Source organism: Notolepis coatsorum, assembly GCF_963971535.1.
Source record: "Notolepis coatsorum genome assembly, chromosome: 13".
In the NCBI taxonomy this organism is placed as follows: domain Eukaryota; kingdom Metazoa; phylum Chordata; class Actinopteri; order Aulopiformes; family Paralepididae; genus Notolepis; species Notolepis coatsorum.
Genome location: NC_140177.1, coordinates 79,763,377 through 79,780,283, shown reverse-complemented (window position 1 = coordinate 79,780,283; position 16,907 = coordinate 79,763,377). Strand labels below are relative to the sequence as shown.

At 40.1% G+C, this 16,907-nt stretch overlaps 1 protein-coding gene across 1 annotated transcript in view; it reads right to left on the bottom strand.

Annotated features, from left to right (window-relative positions):
• Positions 1-16,907, bottom strand: part of LOC311239418 (unconventional myosin-VIIb-like) — a gene marked incomplete at its 5' end in the record, with an annotated part of 195,727 nt that overhangs the window by 15,721 nt on the left and 163,099 nt on the right. The window contains 3 exons of the mRNA XM_084327722.1: positions 7,309-7,480; positions 9,722-9,843; positions 10,174-10,352. Of these exons, the coding sequence (XP_084183848.1) occupies positions 7,309-7,480; positions 9,722-9,843; positions 10,174-10,352 (473 nt within the window). The remainder of the gene's footprint in view (positions 1-7,308; positions 7,481-9,721; positions 9,844-10,173; positions 10,353-16,907) is intronic.

Below are 16,907 nucleotides of genomic sequence, written 5' to 3'. Positions count from 1 at the left end.
CAAATTGAACTCGGGCATTTGAAAGATAATATATGTATATATATAAATGTGCGAATTGGCTATAATAAGATAATGTATAAGCTAGGGCTGCAACGATTAGTGGACATAATCGACGATGTCGATTATAAAAAAATCGTCGACGAGGAATTGTTGCGTCGATTAGTCATAAAAGAAATAAAAATAAAAATTATTATATATATATTTTTTTTTTTTTTTTTTTGCACTACCTATCTTTGTGAAAGTGGCTTCTCAGCTCTGGTCCAGCCAGCTGAAGACTTCTTAGCTTAACATAACAGACCAACAGTAAGTTTGGGGGAACTAATGGGATAACTGGGGATGTTGTTTGGTCCTGACAAGAGTCTCAAAGCAACTCTGAGGTCATGCTCAATGTCCAATCTGTTCCTCTGCTCTGTCTTCAGCTGGACCAGAGCTGAGAAGCCACTTTCACAAAGATAGGTAGTGCAAAAAAAAAATGGTATATATATATATATATATATATATATATATATATATATATATATTATTTTTTAATATATAATTGTTTTTCGATTAGTCGACTAATCGAAAAAATAATCGACAGATTAGTCGACTACCAAAATAGTCATTAGTTGCAGCCCTAGTATAAGCATCATATTCTATATTCTATAATAATATTTCAAATAGCATTGGTCCGGATGGGAGAATTCAGTACTGTATCTACAGAACCTTCGGTTTAATCATCTTCCCTTCATTAATTTCCTTATATTTTTTGTACACATGATCTCAAGAGGGTACTGAACGAGATCAGTGGCAGTTTTTTAAGTTTGGTCATTAGTATCATGGTGTTATTCACTGTCAAAGATGCAAAGAAAAATCATAATTCATATTCTCCTTTGTTTCATCACAATTTAAGCAAGCCTAGTAATAGACACAATATTTCTGACAATGTGAATACATTCCCTGAGGTCCATAGATGTATCTAGATACCAAGAATATGTAAATAGCCCTTGTAGAAGTGGAGCAATATTCCATTTACCTAGGTATATATTTTAGGCGGATTTTCACCTTGTGTGGAACAGGTTAAGCCCTAGCCATATTTTCAGAAAATGTGCCTAAAAGTACACACCCAAGTAAATGGAAGATTGCTCCACTTCTACAAGGCTTATTTGCATGTTCTTGGTATCTAGGGACATCTATATCTAATTTTTTTCTTTTTTTTAAACAATTATGTATGCTGATGACACAACATTATACAGTGCAGCTACATCTGAGCAAGATGTAACTGACACCTTAAACAGGGCCTTAACAGACATTTATGAATGGATTGAGTGCAACAAGTTGGTGTTAAATCAGAGTCGGCACCAGAACCCATTTAACGGGGGGGCATATGGTAATTTCGGGGGGGCATACATCCCCTAAATAAAATATAGGCTTCAGAAAACAAATTTCCCACAAACCAACACACATTTCAAAACATGAGTGCGCATAAGAGATAAGACAGTCTCTCTCTCTCTCTCTTTCTCTCTCTCACTTCACAAACACACTCACGAGGCTGGGCTTAAATTCATTAACAAGTGAAAGTATTATTAATAATAACAAGGGCAAGGCGGCTTAAATTAAACAGTATGAGTCGTATGACTTACCCATTAGAAGAGTTGGAGGCGGCAACTCCGGCGAGTCGTGGCACTGAATCTCCTCAGGACAGGACGGTGTCCCACTTTCGCGTGAGGTCTTTCTCAAACACGTCTTGAAAAACTCTTTTGCAACTTCAAACTCTGCCTCAATTATAGGCGATCCATTATATTATCCATTATTATTATTATTATTATTATTATTATTATTATTATTATTATTATTATTATTATTATTATTATTATTATTATTATTATTATTATTATTATTATTATTATTATTATTATTATTATTATTATTATTATTATTATTATTATTATTATTATTATTATTATAGACCACGTAGCTTCTGCTGTAACAGATGCACCTGCAGCACCGGGCCCGGGCGCTTCTTGGCAGACTTCGGCGCCTAAAAGCAATTGGTTTTGATAGTTTATCAGTGAGCTGGATACAATCCTACCTGGAGGGGAGGGAACAGATGGTGGAAGTAAACGGTACCCTATCCCCCCCCCTCACAGTGAGCTGTGGTGTTCCACAAGGAAGCATACTAGGACCGCTACTATTCCTAATTTATGCAAATGACATGTCGTCAGCTTGTGACTGCAACTTGTTCCTGTTTGCGGACGACTCAGCCCTGCTGGTCTCTGACAAGAACAAGTTACAGGTTGAAAAAGCCCTCAGCTCGGAACTAGGCAAAATCTGCATATGGCTCGCCGACAACAAACTATCATTACACATGGGCAAAACAGAGTCCATTCTCTTCGGTTCAAATAACAAACTCAGCAAGACCGACGGCTTCTCGGTTACAGTGGGTGACAATATTATCACAAGGAAAGATGAAATTACCTACCTGGGTTCCATCCTAGAGGCTAATCTTTCCTGTGACAAAATGGCATCCAATGTAATAAAAAAAGTCAACCAACGAACGCGATTCTTGTACCGGATCTCCTCTCTGGTAAACAAGAATACCCTGAAGACTCTAGCAGGAGCACTCATTCAAGGGTACTACGACTATGCTTGCACCTCATGGTACCAAAGCACCTCAAAGGCACTAAAAAACAAATTACAAACATCTCAAAACAAGCTAGTCAGACTACTGCTTGACCTGACTCCTAGAACCCACCTCACCCCTGCCCACTTTGACAACCTAGGATGGCTTAGAGTAGACGACAGAGTACAGCAACTTGCAATGGGCCTGGTCTACAAGATACACTACGCAACCAAGGTAGGTACCCATTTACATGTCAAAATACTTCCCAAAGGTCAGTGAATACCACGATCACAACACCAGAGGGAGCTCCACAAATCATGTAAAACCCAGATTCGGCTCAAACAAGGGACTAAACACGTTTAGCAATTATGCCACATCAATGTGGAACGCCCTACCCAAAGCTGTAAAGGAATGTGAATCACTACCCACTTTCAAAAACACTCTAAAAAAACACCTACGTGAGACTGCAATTCGAAACTGGCCCCTACAAATGTCCTAACCTAGTTGTACAGTAAATGACCAAGTAAGGCCTTGTCAGTATTCCAATGTACAGTGTAAAATGTGTGTGTGTCCCCTACCCAACCCCCCCCCCCCCCCCCACCTCCAATGTACAGCCCTCACCCTACCCACCCAACCCCACCCCACCCACCCAACCTCCTCCAATGTACAGTTTCTACGCCAAATGTATATACACTCTTTTTCTGGACACTTTTGTATCACAAACAGTACTGTATTTGCAAATCTGATATGTCATAAATGTATAGATGTAGCAGTACTGTCGATCTGTATGTCATGTATGTCATATGTTATGATGAATTGAAAATGGGGGACCCTGATGTAAACAAGACGAAAGTCTTTCTCTGGTCTGCATCCCCTTAACAATTGTATGTATTGAGCTGTACTGTACTGTACCCATTCTGCAATCTGTTAATAAACTTTTCAATCAATCAATCAATCAAACCGAAAGCTCTTCAACGTTAGATGTTGGAGGACCGTCACCAGGGAGGAGGCCGTGAAGAAGCCTTAGGTGCCCCTGGCCTGCCCCACGATGCAACCATTTTCGTATATCCATTTTATGTCCGCCTCCAAGAAGTGTCATATTTGACTGACTCTATTGTACTTTTCACGCTCACTCAAGTCACGCAGTGCTCTGACTACGGTACCCATCAACTCAACTAACGCAATAACAAATTCAAACACACACACCAATCAGTGTGCGATCAAACATACACTTCTTTTAAGACTTTTTTTTGTTTAATTTCGTTTAATAATAGGCTAAATAGCCTATTTATAAAGGAAAACATCTGACTTTTACTATAATAAAAAAAATTAAATGTTTAATTATTTAAATTTTTTTATAATAATTGCCCATGATGTTTTGGAGGGGCACAGTGCGCCATCTGGGGGGGCATGGCCCGCGAATGCCCCCCCATGGCGACGACACTGTTAAATATCTCTAAGACAAAGGCCATTGTGCTTGGATCTAGACACATGTTGGGCATGCATCCTCAGTTAAAACTGTCAATTGGCACCACACAAATTGAACAAGTGAACACAATAAAACTTCTCAGAGTTACTATTGATAGCTCCTTATCTTGGTTCAACCCTGTTAAGCCTTAAATTATCATAAGCCTTTTCTTTATCATAAATCGATCAATAGAGACCGTATTAGATCCCCAATTATCATATCATGGGGTATCATTGGAAAGCCACTCTCATTGGCTACAACCCTCTGCAAAGATTCTCGAGATCGCCAAATGATTGACGGAGCTAGAGCCCCGGGAGTCGGGGTGGTAATGTGTACTTTTGTGTACTTTGGGGCACGCCTCACATATCGGCATGTAACTCGAGAACCGCTGAACGGATTTTGTTACCTCAAAGGGCAATCGACAGGCAACAAATAGGGATTTAACTCTCTCTATATATTGTATTAAAGGAAATGCACACCCGAGCCACTAGAGGTCGGCAAAGTGGCATCGCGAATCGTCCACATGTGGGCCCTTGGATGTTAAGAGGTTAACGTTTATAAAAAAAAAATAAAATAAAAAATTGCCAAGAGTAAAGACCATAACCCTATCAAAACAGTAGTCAAAGTGTATATTTTCATTTTTACCGATGTTTTATACGAATGTATCGGAAAATGCTAATTATCGTAAAACCGCAAGGAAATGACTAAATCCAGATTCAACCCTGCCATTGGAAAGTGGAGCATTTTTTAATATCCATAGATGTATGATTTGGCCATAATAAGGTCAAGTTCAAATATGAATTCATAATTAAAATCGAGTATCATTTATTACTGTATCTACAAATCCTTCTGTTTAATCATCTTCCCTTTATTAATTTGCTTAGATCTTTTGTACACATGATCTCAATAAGGTGGTGAATGAGCTCAGTGAGCATTTTCTCGTACCCCGCAGATTTAACATGGTATTATTCACCGTCAAAGATGCAAAAATAAATCATAATTTATATTCTCCTTTTCTTCATTACAATTTACTCAAGCCTAGTAACAGACACAATATTTCTGACACTGGAAATACATACCCCCTGGTCCCTGGATGTTCCTAGATACCAAGAACATGCTAATTGACCTGGCAGAAGTGGAGCAATCTTCCATTTACTTAAGCATGTACCTTTAGGCAAAATATTCCTACAGCTTAACAGGCTAAACATTTAAATAATATTGTCATTAAAATGGGAGGAGGAATTTTTATGACTAGGAAATGTTCTGCTTTTATCACTCCCTCCATAATGAAATCTGTTATTCATTCTTTGGTTTTGTCTCATTTAGAATACTGCCCTGTTATCTGGTCGTCAGCTACAAAATACAAATATTTAAAAAAGTTGCAGGTGGCTCAGAATAAAGCTGCTCACCTGGCACTAGGCTGTTCATACAGGACAAGTATTGGTATTATGCATGAACATCTGGCAATTGCTGATGGTTGAAAATAAAGAAAATAAATCGATGAGTCTTCTAATGCTACTGCGGAACATTATTAGCACTGGTAAGCCATCTAGCTTGGCTCAGCAGTTAGAAATGACTTCTGAACATGGTTACAACACTAGAGGGGCCGCTTCTGGTAACATCAGAACAAAATCGGCACCAAAATCTATTTTTTTCAAACTCACTGGCATATATAGGTCAATAGCACTCTGGAATGCTTTGCCGAAAAACATCTCATCCACAATACATAATAAAATTACTTTCAAAACAAATATTAAGAGATATTTTGCAAACATGTCAAGTATGTAACTGTTATCTGTGTATTATCTTTTTGTTGGTTGACTGGAATGTTAGATTTTATAATGTGAATTTGTATAAATTTTTAATTTGTGTTTTGTTAAGTATGTAACTGTTATCTGTGTATTTTATCTTTTTTTTTGTTTGACTGGAATGTTAGATTTTATAATGTGAATTTGTATATTTGTATTAATTTTTTATTTGTGTTTTGTTTTTATTTTTATTCGTATTTTTTGTTGTACATTTGTATTGTATTTGTTTTGTCCAGGACCCCAGGAAGGCTAGAGGCTCTTTCATGTGTCTCTAATGGGGATCCTTTAATAAACATAAACATAAACATATGGACCTCAGGGAATGTATTCGCAGTGTCAGAAATATTGTGTCTGTTACAATGCTTGAGTAAATTGTAATGAACCAAAGGAGAATATCAATACCCCCCCCCCCCCCATCTTTGACGGTGAATAACACCATGCTAACATTGACCTAAAGTGAAAAAAAAAACTGAGGTCATTCAACACCTTCTTGAGATCAAACCTAAGCAAATGAACAAAGGGCAGATGATTTACTGGGGTGTTTGTAAGTACTGAATTTTACCATCTGGACACATGCAATTTGAAATATGAATATAGAATATAGAATATCAGGCCTATAAATTACCTTATTATGGCCAAGTCATACATCTATGGATTGGCCCAAATATCTTCTTTGGTTCGAGTTCAATCCGGATTTAATACCACCAGGCCCCGGGACATGGCAGCAAAGATGTTTTTTTCCACGTCAACATCAATTAATACGGACTGTATTGATCTATTTGTGACGTGAACAAAATCTCGGCCCGGTGCAGAGCCGACCACAATAGGCAAAAATAGGCGAATATGCCATTTTTAAATAGGCGAAAATAACACATTTGTACTACATGCAACAAACTGCATGGTTTTGCCCAAGACTGCATGGGATTACCATGAATCAGGCGTGTGTGGGTATCCATAGAACCCATTTTCATTCCGAAAACTTTGGGGTGAGAGGTCAAAGGATCCCTTTGAAAATGGCCCTGTATTTTTTCCCTTGCCAAAATGTAGCCTAATTTTGCTGCATCATTTAGCCTCCTTCCCGACAAGTTAACATGACGTGTTTGGTACCAATAGATTCCTTAGGTTGTCTAGGTTCATATGATACACCATCTTAAAAAAGAGTATAGAGCCGGCTAAAGTCGGCTAATTGGGCTAAGATGTTTTGTATTTTGTTATATTTATATATATTTATAGGAGGCGCTAAAGACATTTGGGGGGGGCTTGAGCACCCCTAAAACGAGTCTTGCGATGCCCACTGGTCAGAGAGCACCTCAGCTGATCACTTAGAACAGCTGATCCCTCCTCCGTCTTAAGCTTGCAAATAATACTAATTTATTAGATAGTAGACAATGTTTTGACTCGTGCCACCCGAATCCATCTCTAAAAGGAACCCTGGTGTGAAGGATATCCGTGTAGGCATTGCAGGCCAGATGGCTGAGGTCAGTGTTGTTTGCCAGGCTCCTCAGTAAGGGCTGTTTGAGAGGTTCTCTGGAGCAGGCCCACAGTCTCTCCCTGCCTGCCTCTCTGGAATTTCCTGGGCGACCCACGTCTTTACCTGGCTGCCTGTGGGTCAGAGAGAGGAACAGTGGTGCAAGGTGCAATGAATGAGTCATCCATTCTACGCCGCCCCCATAGCTCAAATGGATCCATCATCAGCTCTATTTTCAGCACCCCAGTTGCTATTGCATGTACTTATTTGTGTTTCATTACACGTATATGTACATACTGTACCCTACTTACCAACTGTTTCGCCTGTTTTATAGCAACACTACTATCACTGACATCTATATATGGGGACATCGCCCTTCTAAGGTTTCTCCCGTCCACATTGCCTGTGGTGCTTTTTTCCTATTGCTAGGTTTTTAGTGAGTTTTTCCTTACCTTCGCGTGGGGTATGTCTGGGAGTGTTGCATCCATTTATTTATTTTACATTTTATTTTGGATTTCATGGTGTTTTTGTTTTGTTCTTGATTTATTGTGATGTTTCTTCTTGACTTGTTTAAAGAAGACGTGTCCGGCCCATGGGGACATTAACGTGTGTTGTCGGGCCTTACGTACAGCTCCTGCTGACTTGTTGTTCACATTTTGTATGTCGCTTTGGATAAAAGCGTCAGCTAAATGACATGTAAATGTAATGCAAGAGATGGAAAAGAGAACATTGTGTTGCGTCACATGCCAATTGCAAATGGCCAAGGAATGAGGTTGATGTGCTCTGAGACTTTCAGAGCTACTGTAGGAGTCAGAATGACAATGACACTATGTAACAACCCATCATCTACACTCACTGCACACACATCCGCATGTACACACTCACTTTAAACAAACACTCACCTTACCACACACTTTACTCACTTTAGACACTTTAACACACTTTATATGTATCTATTATTAAAGAGATTTGCACTACATTCATACCTCATTTGCACCTTATCCTAAGTTTTGTACCTCATCTCATTTCTGCATTGTACCTCTGTAAGAGCCGCATTTAAGCTTAACTGTTTTGATTCATTCTGAACCTGCATTAATACATTTCTCTGTTTCAGTGAGTGGGGCGCTTTGCTCAGGTGAATGGGGCGGGGCTAACGCTATAAGCCACAGGTGCGGCGTGTGACAGGAGGGCAGCAGGCAGCAGCAATACTGTCATTGACACGCAACGCAGACGCAACCTTTTTGTTCCCGAGATTATTAGGATCTCTTGTTTTATTTCTATGTACGATATTGTTTTCATATTTTGTTCTTGCTGGACATTAAAAGAGCAAAAAGAGCAACAAAAACGTGCAGTGGTTTCTGTTCTGCGAGTCTGACACTGCTTCCCAGCCCTACAAGTGGCCAAGAAAGGAAGATTCAAATAGTTATAGGACAGACCTGTTTGGATTTTGGCCACTACAACCTCACTGTTACTCATTTTACTCTGTATTGTATATGTATATTGACTGAACATTCCTTTACTTACTTTTTACTTACTTCTTTACTTTACTTTACTCTATGTAGCACTCTCAGAGGCTCATACAGAAACAAGCATTTCATCATAAAGTATTCTGTATTTTATTATGACAAATAATAAAACAACAAAAACTAAAATAATGGCACATCTCAAAACTGACAGTAGTGACATGAAAGTGTCCAATAAATATATTTCTTTAATTGCAAGAGAGAAGTGTGCAGTCTTCACATTCCTTTCTCTGGTTCTACAAACCCATGTGCTTTTAATAAAATTTCTACTAGGTCCTTTGACCTGACAAACATGGATAGATTGAAATGTTGTTAAAAGCACACAAATCATATGGTGTACGGATTATCCATTCTTCAGTTGAACAGGTACCTCAGTCAAGCACCCAAGATTTGTCACATGCCATAATTATTACAGCAATGTCACATCAAAATGGATCTCATATGATAGCACAGGCATTATTTTATTGTGGTGCTGCATCTTGCAATATATTTGTATATATATTTACATGCTATATTTATATTTATTTTATGTTATATTGCGATTTCTTTGATTTCATTCTTTGGCAATATTACAATATATGAAAACACAATCATTTAAATGAAAAGCCACAAAATCCACAAATACATTTTTATGAAGACTATATAAATCAAAACTATCCAACACTACCCTGCTTTAGAGTAGGCTGTAGTAGTAGTAGTAGTAGTAGTAGTAGTAGTAGTAGTAGTAGTAGTAGTAGTAGTAGTAGTAGTAGTAGTAGTAGTAGTAGTAGTAGTAGTAGTAGTAGTAGTAGTAGTAGTAGTAGTAGTAGTAGTAGTAGGAATGACTGGTGAATGGAATAAGATTCACATTACCTGTAGAACTCAAAGGAGAATTCTTTCAGAGAGACAGGGGCCACTGCTTCTTCTCTGGGTAACTGTGGACTGCTCTGTGTTGACGACGTCCTCCTCTGGTCTGGACCCTGGATGAGCAGACTCTGGAAGAGTTGATGAACAAACAGAAGCAATTCATTAGTAACACCACAAGAGGGCATCATTTATATGCAACAGTATATCCTCTGATACAAAGTTGCAGATAACTGGAAACTGAAAATGGTCACAGTGTTATTATCTGTGTGACTCCTACCAACAAAAGATACATTCAATATTAATCTGACCATCATGTTTCCTCTTCCTCCTTTCTGTTAAATTGTTTGTGTGTTTTTCGTCAATCTTTTCTGTAATTCTTTTGATTGCTGACCTTTCTTGGGAAATTAAAGAGTTTTGATTCTCAATGATAAAATATTTATAGCTGAATAACTCCCTACCAACAAGTCATCACTGGGCATGGAGAGGGTTGGCAGAAACTGGATAGTATCCATGTAAACAGCACCAGTGTCTCCTGTCCGTTCACTGGTTCCTTTGTTCCAACTGCGGTCGGGGGAGTATTCTCCATCTTTTATCATCACCAGCAGGTCACCTCGCTTACAGACCAGGAATGTGGGGTCTTAAGGAGAGAGAAACAGAGAGAGAGAGAGACTGAGAACCTGGTCAATGTATTTTTCTACCCAAAGTTGAACCTAAAATATGTTTCTGACAACATTTCTAGTGGTAAGATTGGTATGTTATTGCTAGATATTGAGTTTCAGTCTATTGTTTCGCTGATACTCTAGTGATATCTAGAGGCCGAAACTGAAACTACTCATTAGGTCTTTGAATGTTATTTATACAATGGTATGCACATTTCTTGATTCTGATTGGCTGAAACACTTCTTTCAGACGTTGTTATTTCTCATAACACACTCCACGTGATCCCAGAACCCGCCCACAACCGAATTACTTTGTTTCCGAATCACTCCGCCGTTCGTGTTTTTAGGAATGAAACCAAGATGGCGGACAATAATCTTTATGAATGGATGTATTGATAGCGTCATAACGACTCATTCAAAAATGATAAAGTCACATGGAATGTGTTAGTTGCTTACACAATGTTGGATTATGTAATTGGTTGGTCATGACTCATTGTGAAACAAAATATAAATCGCGGGAAGTGTGTTGTTAGATGCCATTCGTTGTAGAACCTCCCTCTCCTTCAAAAGGACACTGTCATTTCACTGTTAATAAAAATTTCAATCAATCAATCAAATAACAACTGCTAACTTCACTGTTAGATGACATGCTTTGTAGCAACCTATGTATAGATGTAGCACTGTCTATCTGTATGTCATATGTTATGATGCATTGAAAATGGGGGACCCTGGGGCGGCTGGGTGGCGTAGCGGAGATTGCGCTCGTCATCAATGCAAGAGACTCCGGTCTCGACTCCCCGAGTCAGCATTGACTGCGGCTTGGGCCAGTCGTCATACTATCTCAATTGGCAGAGGTAGCGGGTGGAAAGTCGATGGGTGGGGATTGGACGTTGTGGACAGCGACTCCTACAGGTCGGTTGGGTGACGCCTGTACAGCAGAGACAGGAAGTATCGGTGGCAGGGTGAGCCTCCCACGCGTTACTCCTCGCCACTGAGAGTCCGCGCTGTCTGGTGAAAAGATGCGACAGGCTGCCTCCTCGTGTACCGGAGGGGACACGTGATGCAAGGCTTCTATCCTCACTACAGCCGACCAGTGGGAGGCATAGTCGAGCAACGTTCAAGACCTGTTTATCGGGAGCAGTTGGGGATTAAGTGTCTTGCTCAAGGACACTTCGACACGCTGCCGGGACGAGCTGGAATTAAACCAGGAACCGCCCGATTACCAGACGACCACTGTCGCCTATAGTAGTAGTGGCAGTATTATTAGTAGTAGTATTGGCAGTGGCGAATCCTCCTGGAAGCCAAGGGAAGCCAGGCTTCCCCATTAAAATATGAATATGAAATATGAAATATGAAAAATAAAAAAAAGACAAAAAAATGTATATAGTTTACAATAATAATATATTTTTTGAATGTTCTCCCTCTTCCCCTTCTCACTCTCTCTAACACTGTCAGACTCACTGAGGCAGTCACTCTGTGCTCACTGCAGCTCAGCCAGAATAGAGAGCAGAGGGGAGGGGGGAGGTGTCTTTCTCTAGCTTCCACCATGTGATTCATGGTTGTGGAGTCCAAAACCAATTATTAGCCAATAAGATTCGAGCTTAATAAAGCGGTTCCCACACCAACCTGTTAATCTGTAGACCGTTTTCGCCTAAAGGTACATGCCTAAGTAAATGGAATATTGCTCCACTTCTGCAAGGTCAATTAGCATGTTCTTGGTATCTAGGAACATCTAGGGACCTGGGGGTATGTATTTCCAGTGTCAGGAATATTGTGTCTGTTACTAGGCTGAGTAAATTGTAATGAAGAAAAGGAGAATATAAATTATGATTTATCATTTTTGCATCTTTGATCAAACATTTATACGGGTAGGAGAAAATGCTCACTGAGCTCATTCACCACCTTATTGAGATCATGTGTACAAAAAATCTAAGCAAATGAATAAAGGGAAGATGATTAAACAGAAGGATTTGTAGATACAGTAATTAATGATAATCGATTTTAATTATAAATTCATATTTGACCTTGAACTTGACCTTGACCTTATTATGGCCAAATCATACATCTATGGATAGGGAAAATGCTCCTCTTTCCAATGGCAGGGTTGAATCTGGATTTAGTCATTTCCTTGCAGTTTTTACGATAATTAGCATTTTCCGATAAATTCGTATTTCCGATAAATCGTATAAAACATCGGTAAAATGAAAATATACACTTTGACTACTTGATAGGGTTATGGTCTTTACTCTTTGCTACAAAAAATTTATATTTAAAAACATTAACCTCTTAACATCCAAGTGGACGTTAATGTTCTTAAGATGAACTGCATTCCCAGAGTAAACTACCTCCTCCAGTCACTGCCGATAGCAATACCTAGCAAGTATTTTAAACAATTTGATAGAATATGCAACACATTCCTGTGGAACGGTAAAAGACCCAGGATGCGTATTGGTAAACTACAACAGCCTGTGGACAGAGGTGGCCTGGGTCTCCCCAAATTATTACTATATCATTATGCTTACAGTTTCAGACATATGACACAGTGGGCCCTGCCCCCTGAGAGAGCGCCTCCATGGTACATAATGGAGCAGTCGGTATACACACGGCTGCCCCCACTGTCGTATATTACAGCTAAATTACCACCAACTGCCCGAACTCACCCTATTATCTCTCACATACAGGCCGTATGGAAGAAGGTGTCTTGCATCTTTCATATCAACCCACATTTAAGCCTGTCAGCAGGCTTATGGGCCAACCCAAAATTGTGTATATGCAGATCCCCCTTTATGTGGAAGGAATGGATAGACAAAGGCATCCTCACCCTGGGGGACCTCTATGAAGACGATGCATTAAAATCTTTTGAAAAACTGATTCAACAATATCAGCTGGCCAACAATCAATTTTGGAAATATTTACAATTGAGGCATCTTCTCATAGGCACATTTGGCTCGCCACAGACCCTCCCCCAGGGTACAGACTTGCTGAAAAAGATTTTGGCTATTTCTGGGTTGGGACACGAGGCCTCGGTCTACTATTCCATGTTTATCCCAGACATACCCCACGCGAAGGTAAGGAAAAACTCACTAAAACCTAACAATAGGGAAAAAAGCTCCACAGGCAGTGTGGAGGAGAGAAACCTTAGAAGGGCCATTCAAGGGGGGATCTCCCTTCTTAGATGTTGGTGATAGTAGTGTTGCAGACGGACAGTTGGTAAGCATGCACTCATGTGTGTAGTGAAACACAGATGAGTGCATGCAATAATAAACTAATATGCATGCAATAATAAACAAACCTACACTGTAGCACTCAACACTTTGATGAACATTGTTACTCAGCTGATAAAGTTGTGCCCTTCCTGATGACTTGTCGTACAGAACTTGTAAGTCGCTTTGGATAAAAGCGTTCAGCTAAATGACTAAATGTAAATGTACTGTGTTCTGAAAGTGGGATATCCTCTGCTCTCAAAATAGTCTGGGAAAAGGATCTAGGGGTCACATTTGAGCAAGAGGACTGGGATATAATCTCGGGGATCCCCCAAACAGGTGTCCAGGGATATTAGAACAAGTCTAATACAATTCAAGATCTTCCACCACATTTATTGGACCCCCTCTAAAATGTATAGACTGGGCCTGAAAGAGAACCCATATTGCTGGAAATGTCACACAGGGGAGGGGGACCTAGTCCATGCACTCTGGTCATGTCCGAAAATCAGAGACTTCTGGAGTAACATACATGACTACATCACAGAGGTCACAGGGACGGAGTATGATTTCTGTTCTGGTTTATATACCCTGGGGGATCCCTGCAGTCTTAGCCATATCGCAAAGCCCCTAGCTGATTGGATACAGACTAGTATTATGATAGGCAAACAGATCATAATGAGAGGCTGGAAGGCACCAGAAGGCCCGTCATTCCGAGAGTGGAGTGGAGAACTGGGTAGGGTAGCTGCCTATGAGAAAATATCTTTTAGTTTAGGAGAGAAAGGAGACAAATATAGTAGCAAATGGGGGAAATATTTGCAATTTCACTCACTATAAAAGGAGGAGGGGCACACTTGTCTAAGACAGCGACGATGCACATGAGTATATAATACCTGACAAATGCACCATGTTTATGTAGACAAGAATGGCTCTATGTTTTAATGTAGATTTATTTTTTCATTTGGTGTTTTCTTTCTGTTTTGGTACTACTTCCCATTATATTCTCGGCTTAGTCTAATTTATCTTTCTATTTTTTATTTATTTTTTGTTATGGTAGAATTTTTCGTTTGTTTAGGTTTACTTATTCTAATGTCTTTTTTTCTGTCTTCCCCCCCATATGGGGGGTATCAGTGTAACCTAGACGTTAGGGGTCCAGTGTCTATGTTGTCCTTCAGGACTGACCCATGCTGATGCAAAATATGTCATTCATTGTATTGTCCTGAAGTACTGTGTGCAAAAAGAAAAAATATGCAATAAAGTATAAGTCATAAAAAAAACTTCCAAGTGGACGATTCTTTGCCGACCTCTAGTGGCTCGGGTGTGCATTTCTTTTAATACAATATATAGATAGAATTAAAGCCCTATTTGTTGCCTGTCGATTGCCCTTTCAGGTGACAAAATCGGTTTTCGAGTTACATGCCGATATGTGAGGCGTGCCCCAAAGTACGCAAAAGTACACATTACCACCCCCGACTCCCGGGGCTCTAGTTCCGTCAATCATTTGGCGATCTCGAAAACCTTTGCACAGGGTTGTAGCCAATTGTGACGACCCCCACTCTACCTGCTAAATGGAGAGTCTGACTCACCAGGAAGCATGGTGGAGTGGGTGGCTCGTTAACTGTATGAGACTCACCTGTGCAGAGCAGAGCTGCCTGCACCTCAATATATGTGTCTCTGTCTAATTCCCTCTCTGTCTGCTTTCTCCACACCCAGGCACAGGTTGTACCAACACCCAAGCTGCATCCTTTAACATATTGTAACACTGATACTTACACCAAACACACACCACAGCATATCTACTCACTCATCCACACACTGCACTCACCACTGATTCTAATACAAAACATTCCAGTGTTTTTATGTTTTTGTGTGGTTAGATAGGTTTAAATAAATCATTCTTTGTTAAGTTGTTATCACGTGTGGACTCCCTATTTGTCATAAATTACCTGTTTGTGACAAATTGGGGGCTCAGTCCGTTTGTAGGGCCTGTTTGTAGGGGTTGGTGCATTTGTTTGTATTTGGCCTAGTGTGGTTGAATTTTGGTTGGATTCATGCTAGCATTTGGTATTTGTAGTTTGATTAGCATTTGGTATTGTGTATTTGGCTGGCATTTGTATTTAGGTTCCTATGGGGACGATTTGTTTGGGCTCTGTCTGAGTACAGGAGGGCTATTTTGGAAAGTAATTAGGCTGCTTAATTGGGCTAGTGTCTGTGACCTAAGGTTTGCAGCTAGTATGTGTAGCCTGTTGGCTAGTGTTTGTTTGTAGCCTAATTGTTTGTATGCCAGTGTTGGGGAGTTAGCACGTGATTTGTTCTTGGGGGTGTTGGTTGTGTGGGATTTGGGAGAGAGTAGCAGTTTGTTTGTGCAGATTTCTTGTAGTAGAGATTTGTTATTTTGTTTTATTGTTTTGTTTTGGTTACAGTTTGTTTGTTTGTTATTGCTTGTGTTGTGGCTTTGGGGTTTGATGCCTTAATAATACAGTCTGTGTGTTTTGGGAACCAAAAATCCCCGGGTAGGCGAAGAGGCCAGGTTTCCAATAGGGGGACTTGTCTTGGTATTTTCTTTTTTAGGCGGCCGCAAAAACGTAGGCAGAGACAGGCACTGGCATAGGCGCTTTTGTCCTCTCGGGAGCACGTCTCTGGCTCAGAGGAGTGGCTGTATAACAGGTACTTTTTCTGCCCAGAGAGTTCTAGTGCATCAGTACCCCCTACAAGTAGTGGCACGAAGATTGAGGTTTTGAGGTAGTTAGTTAGTTAGTTAGGACCTGTAGTTAGTCAGGGTGGGGAGGTTCATTGGATCAGACTGTCTTATTATTGGTGTTCACGCTTCATGGTCCCGACATAAGTTTGGTTTGTTTGTAGCCAAACAGTACATTATGGCCTCTGTCGTGGAGAACTGATTGATCAGTGTACTAAGGAGCAGTTGTTAGCAATTGCTGAGAATTATGATATTGAGATACCTGTTAGACTGTCAAAGGTGGCAGTCAAGGCCACTTTAAAGGCAGAGTTGGTGGAGAAAGGTGTTCTCAAGCCAGCTGGGGTACCGCTTCTCAGTTTTGAGCAGCAGAAGGAACTTCTGCTACTGCAGGCAGAGGTCAATACAAAGGTGCAGCTTGGTAAGCACAGACAGGAGTTGGCTTTGGAGGAACTTAAGCAAAAGACTGAGCTTGCCAAAGTAGAGGTGCAAGCTCAGGTGCAGAATAGAAAGCTAGATTTGGTCGGGGAAGGAAAGTGGCTCAGTTCTGATGTTACTGATGGTACTGGGGATCCGTCTCAGGGGGGTAAATTTGACGTTTTACGTGAACTGCGTTTGCTTCCTCAGTTTAATGAAAA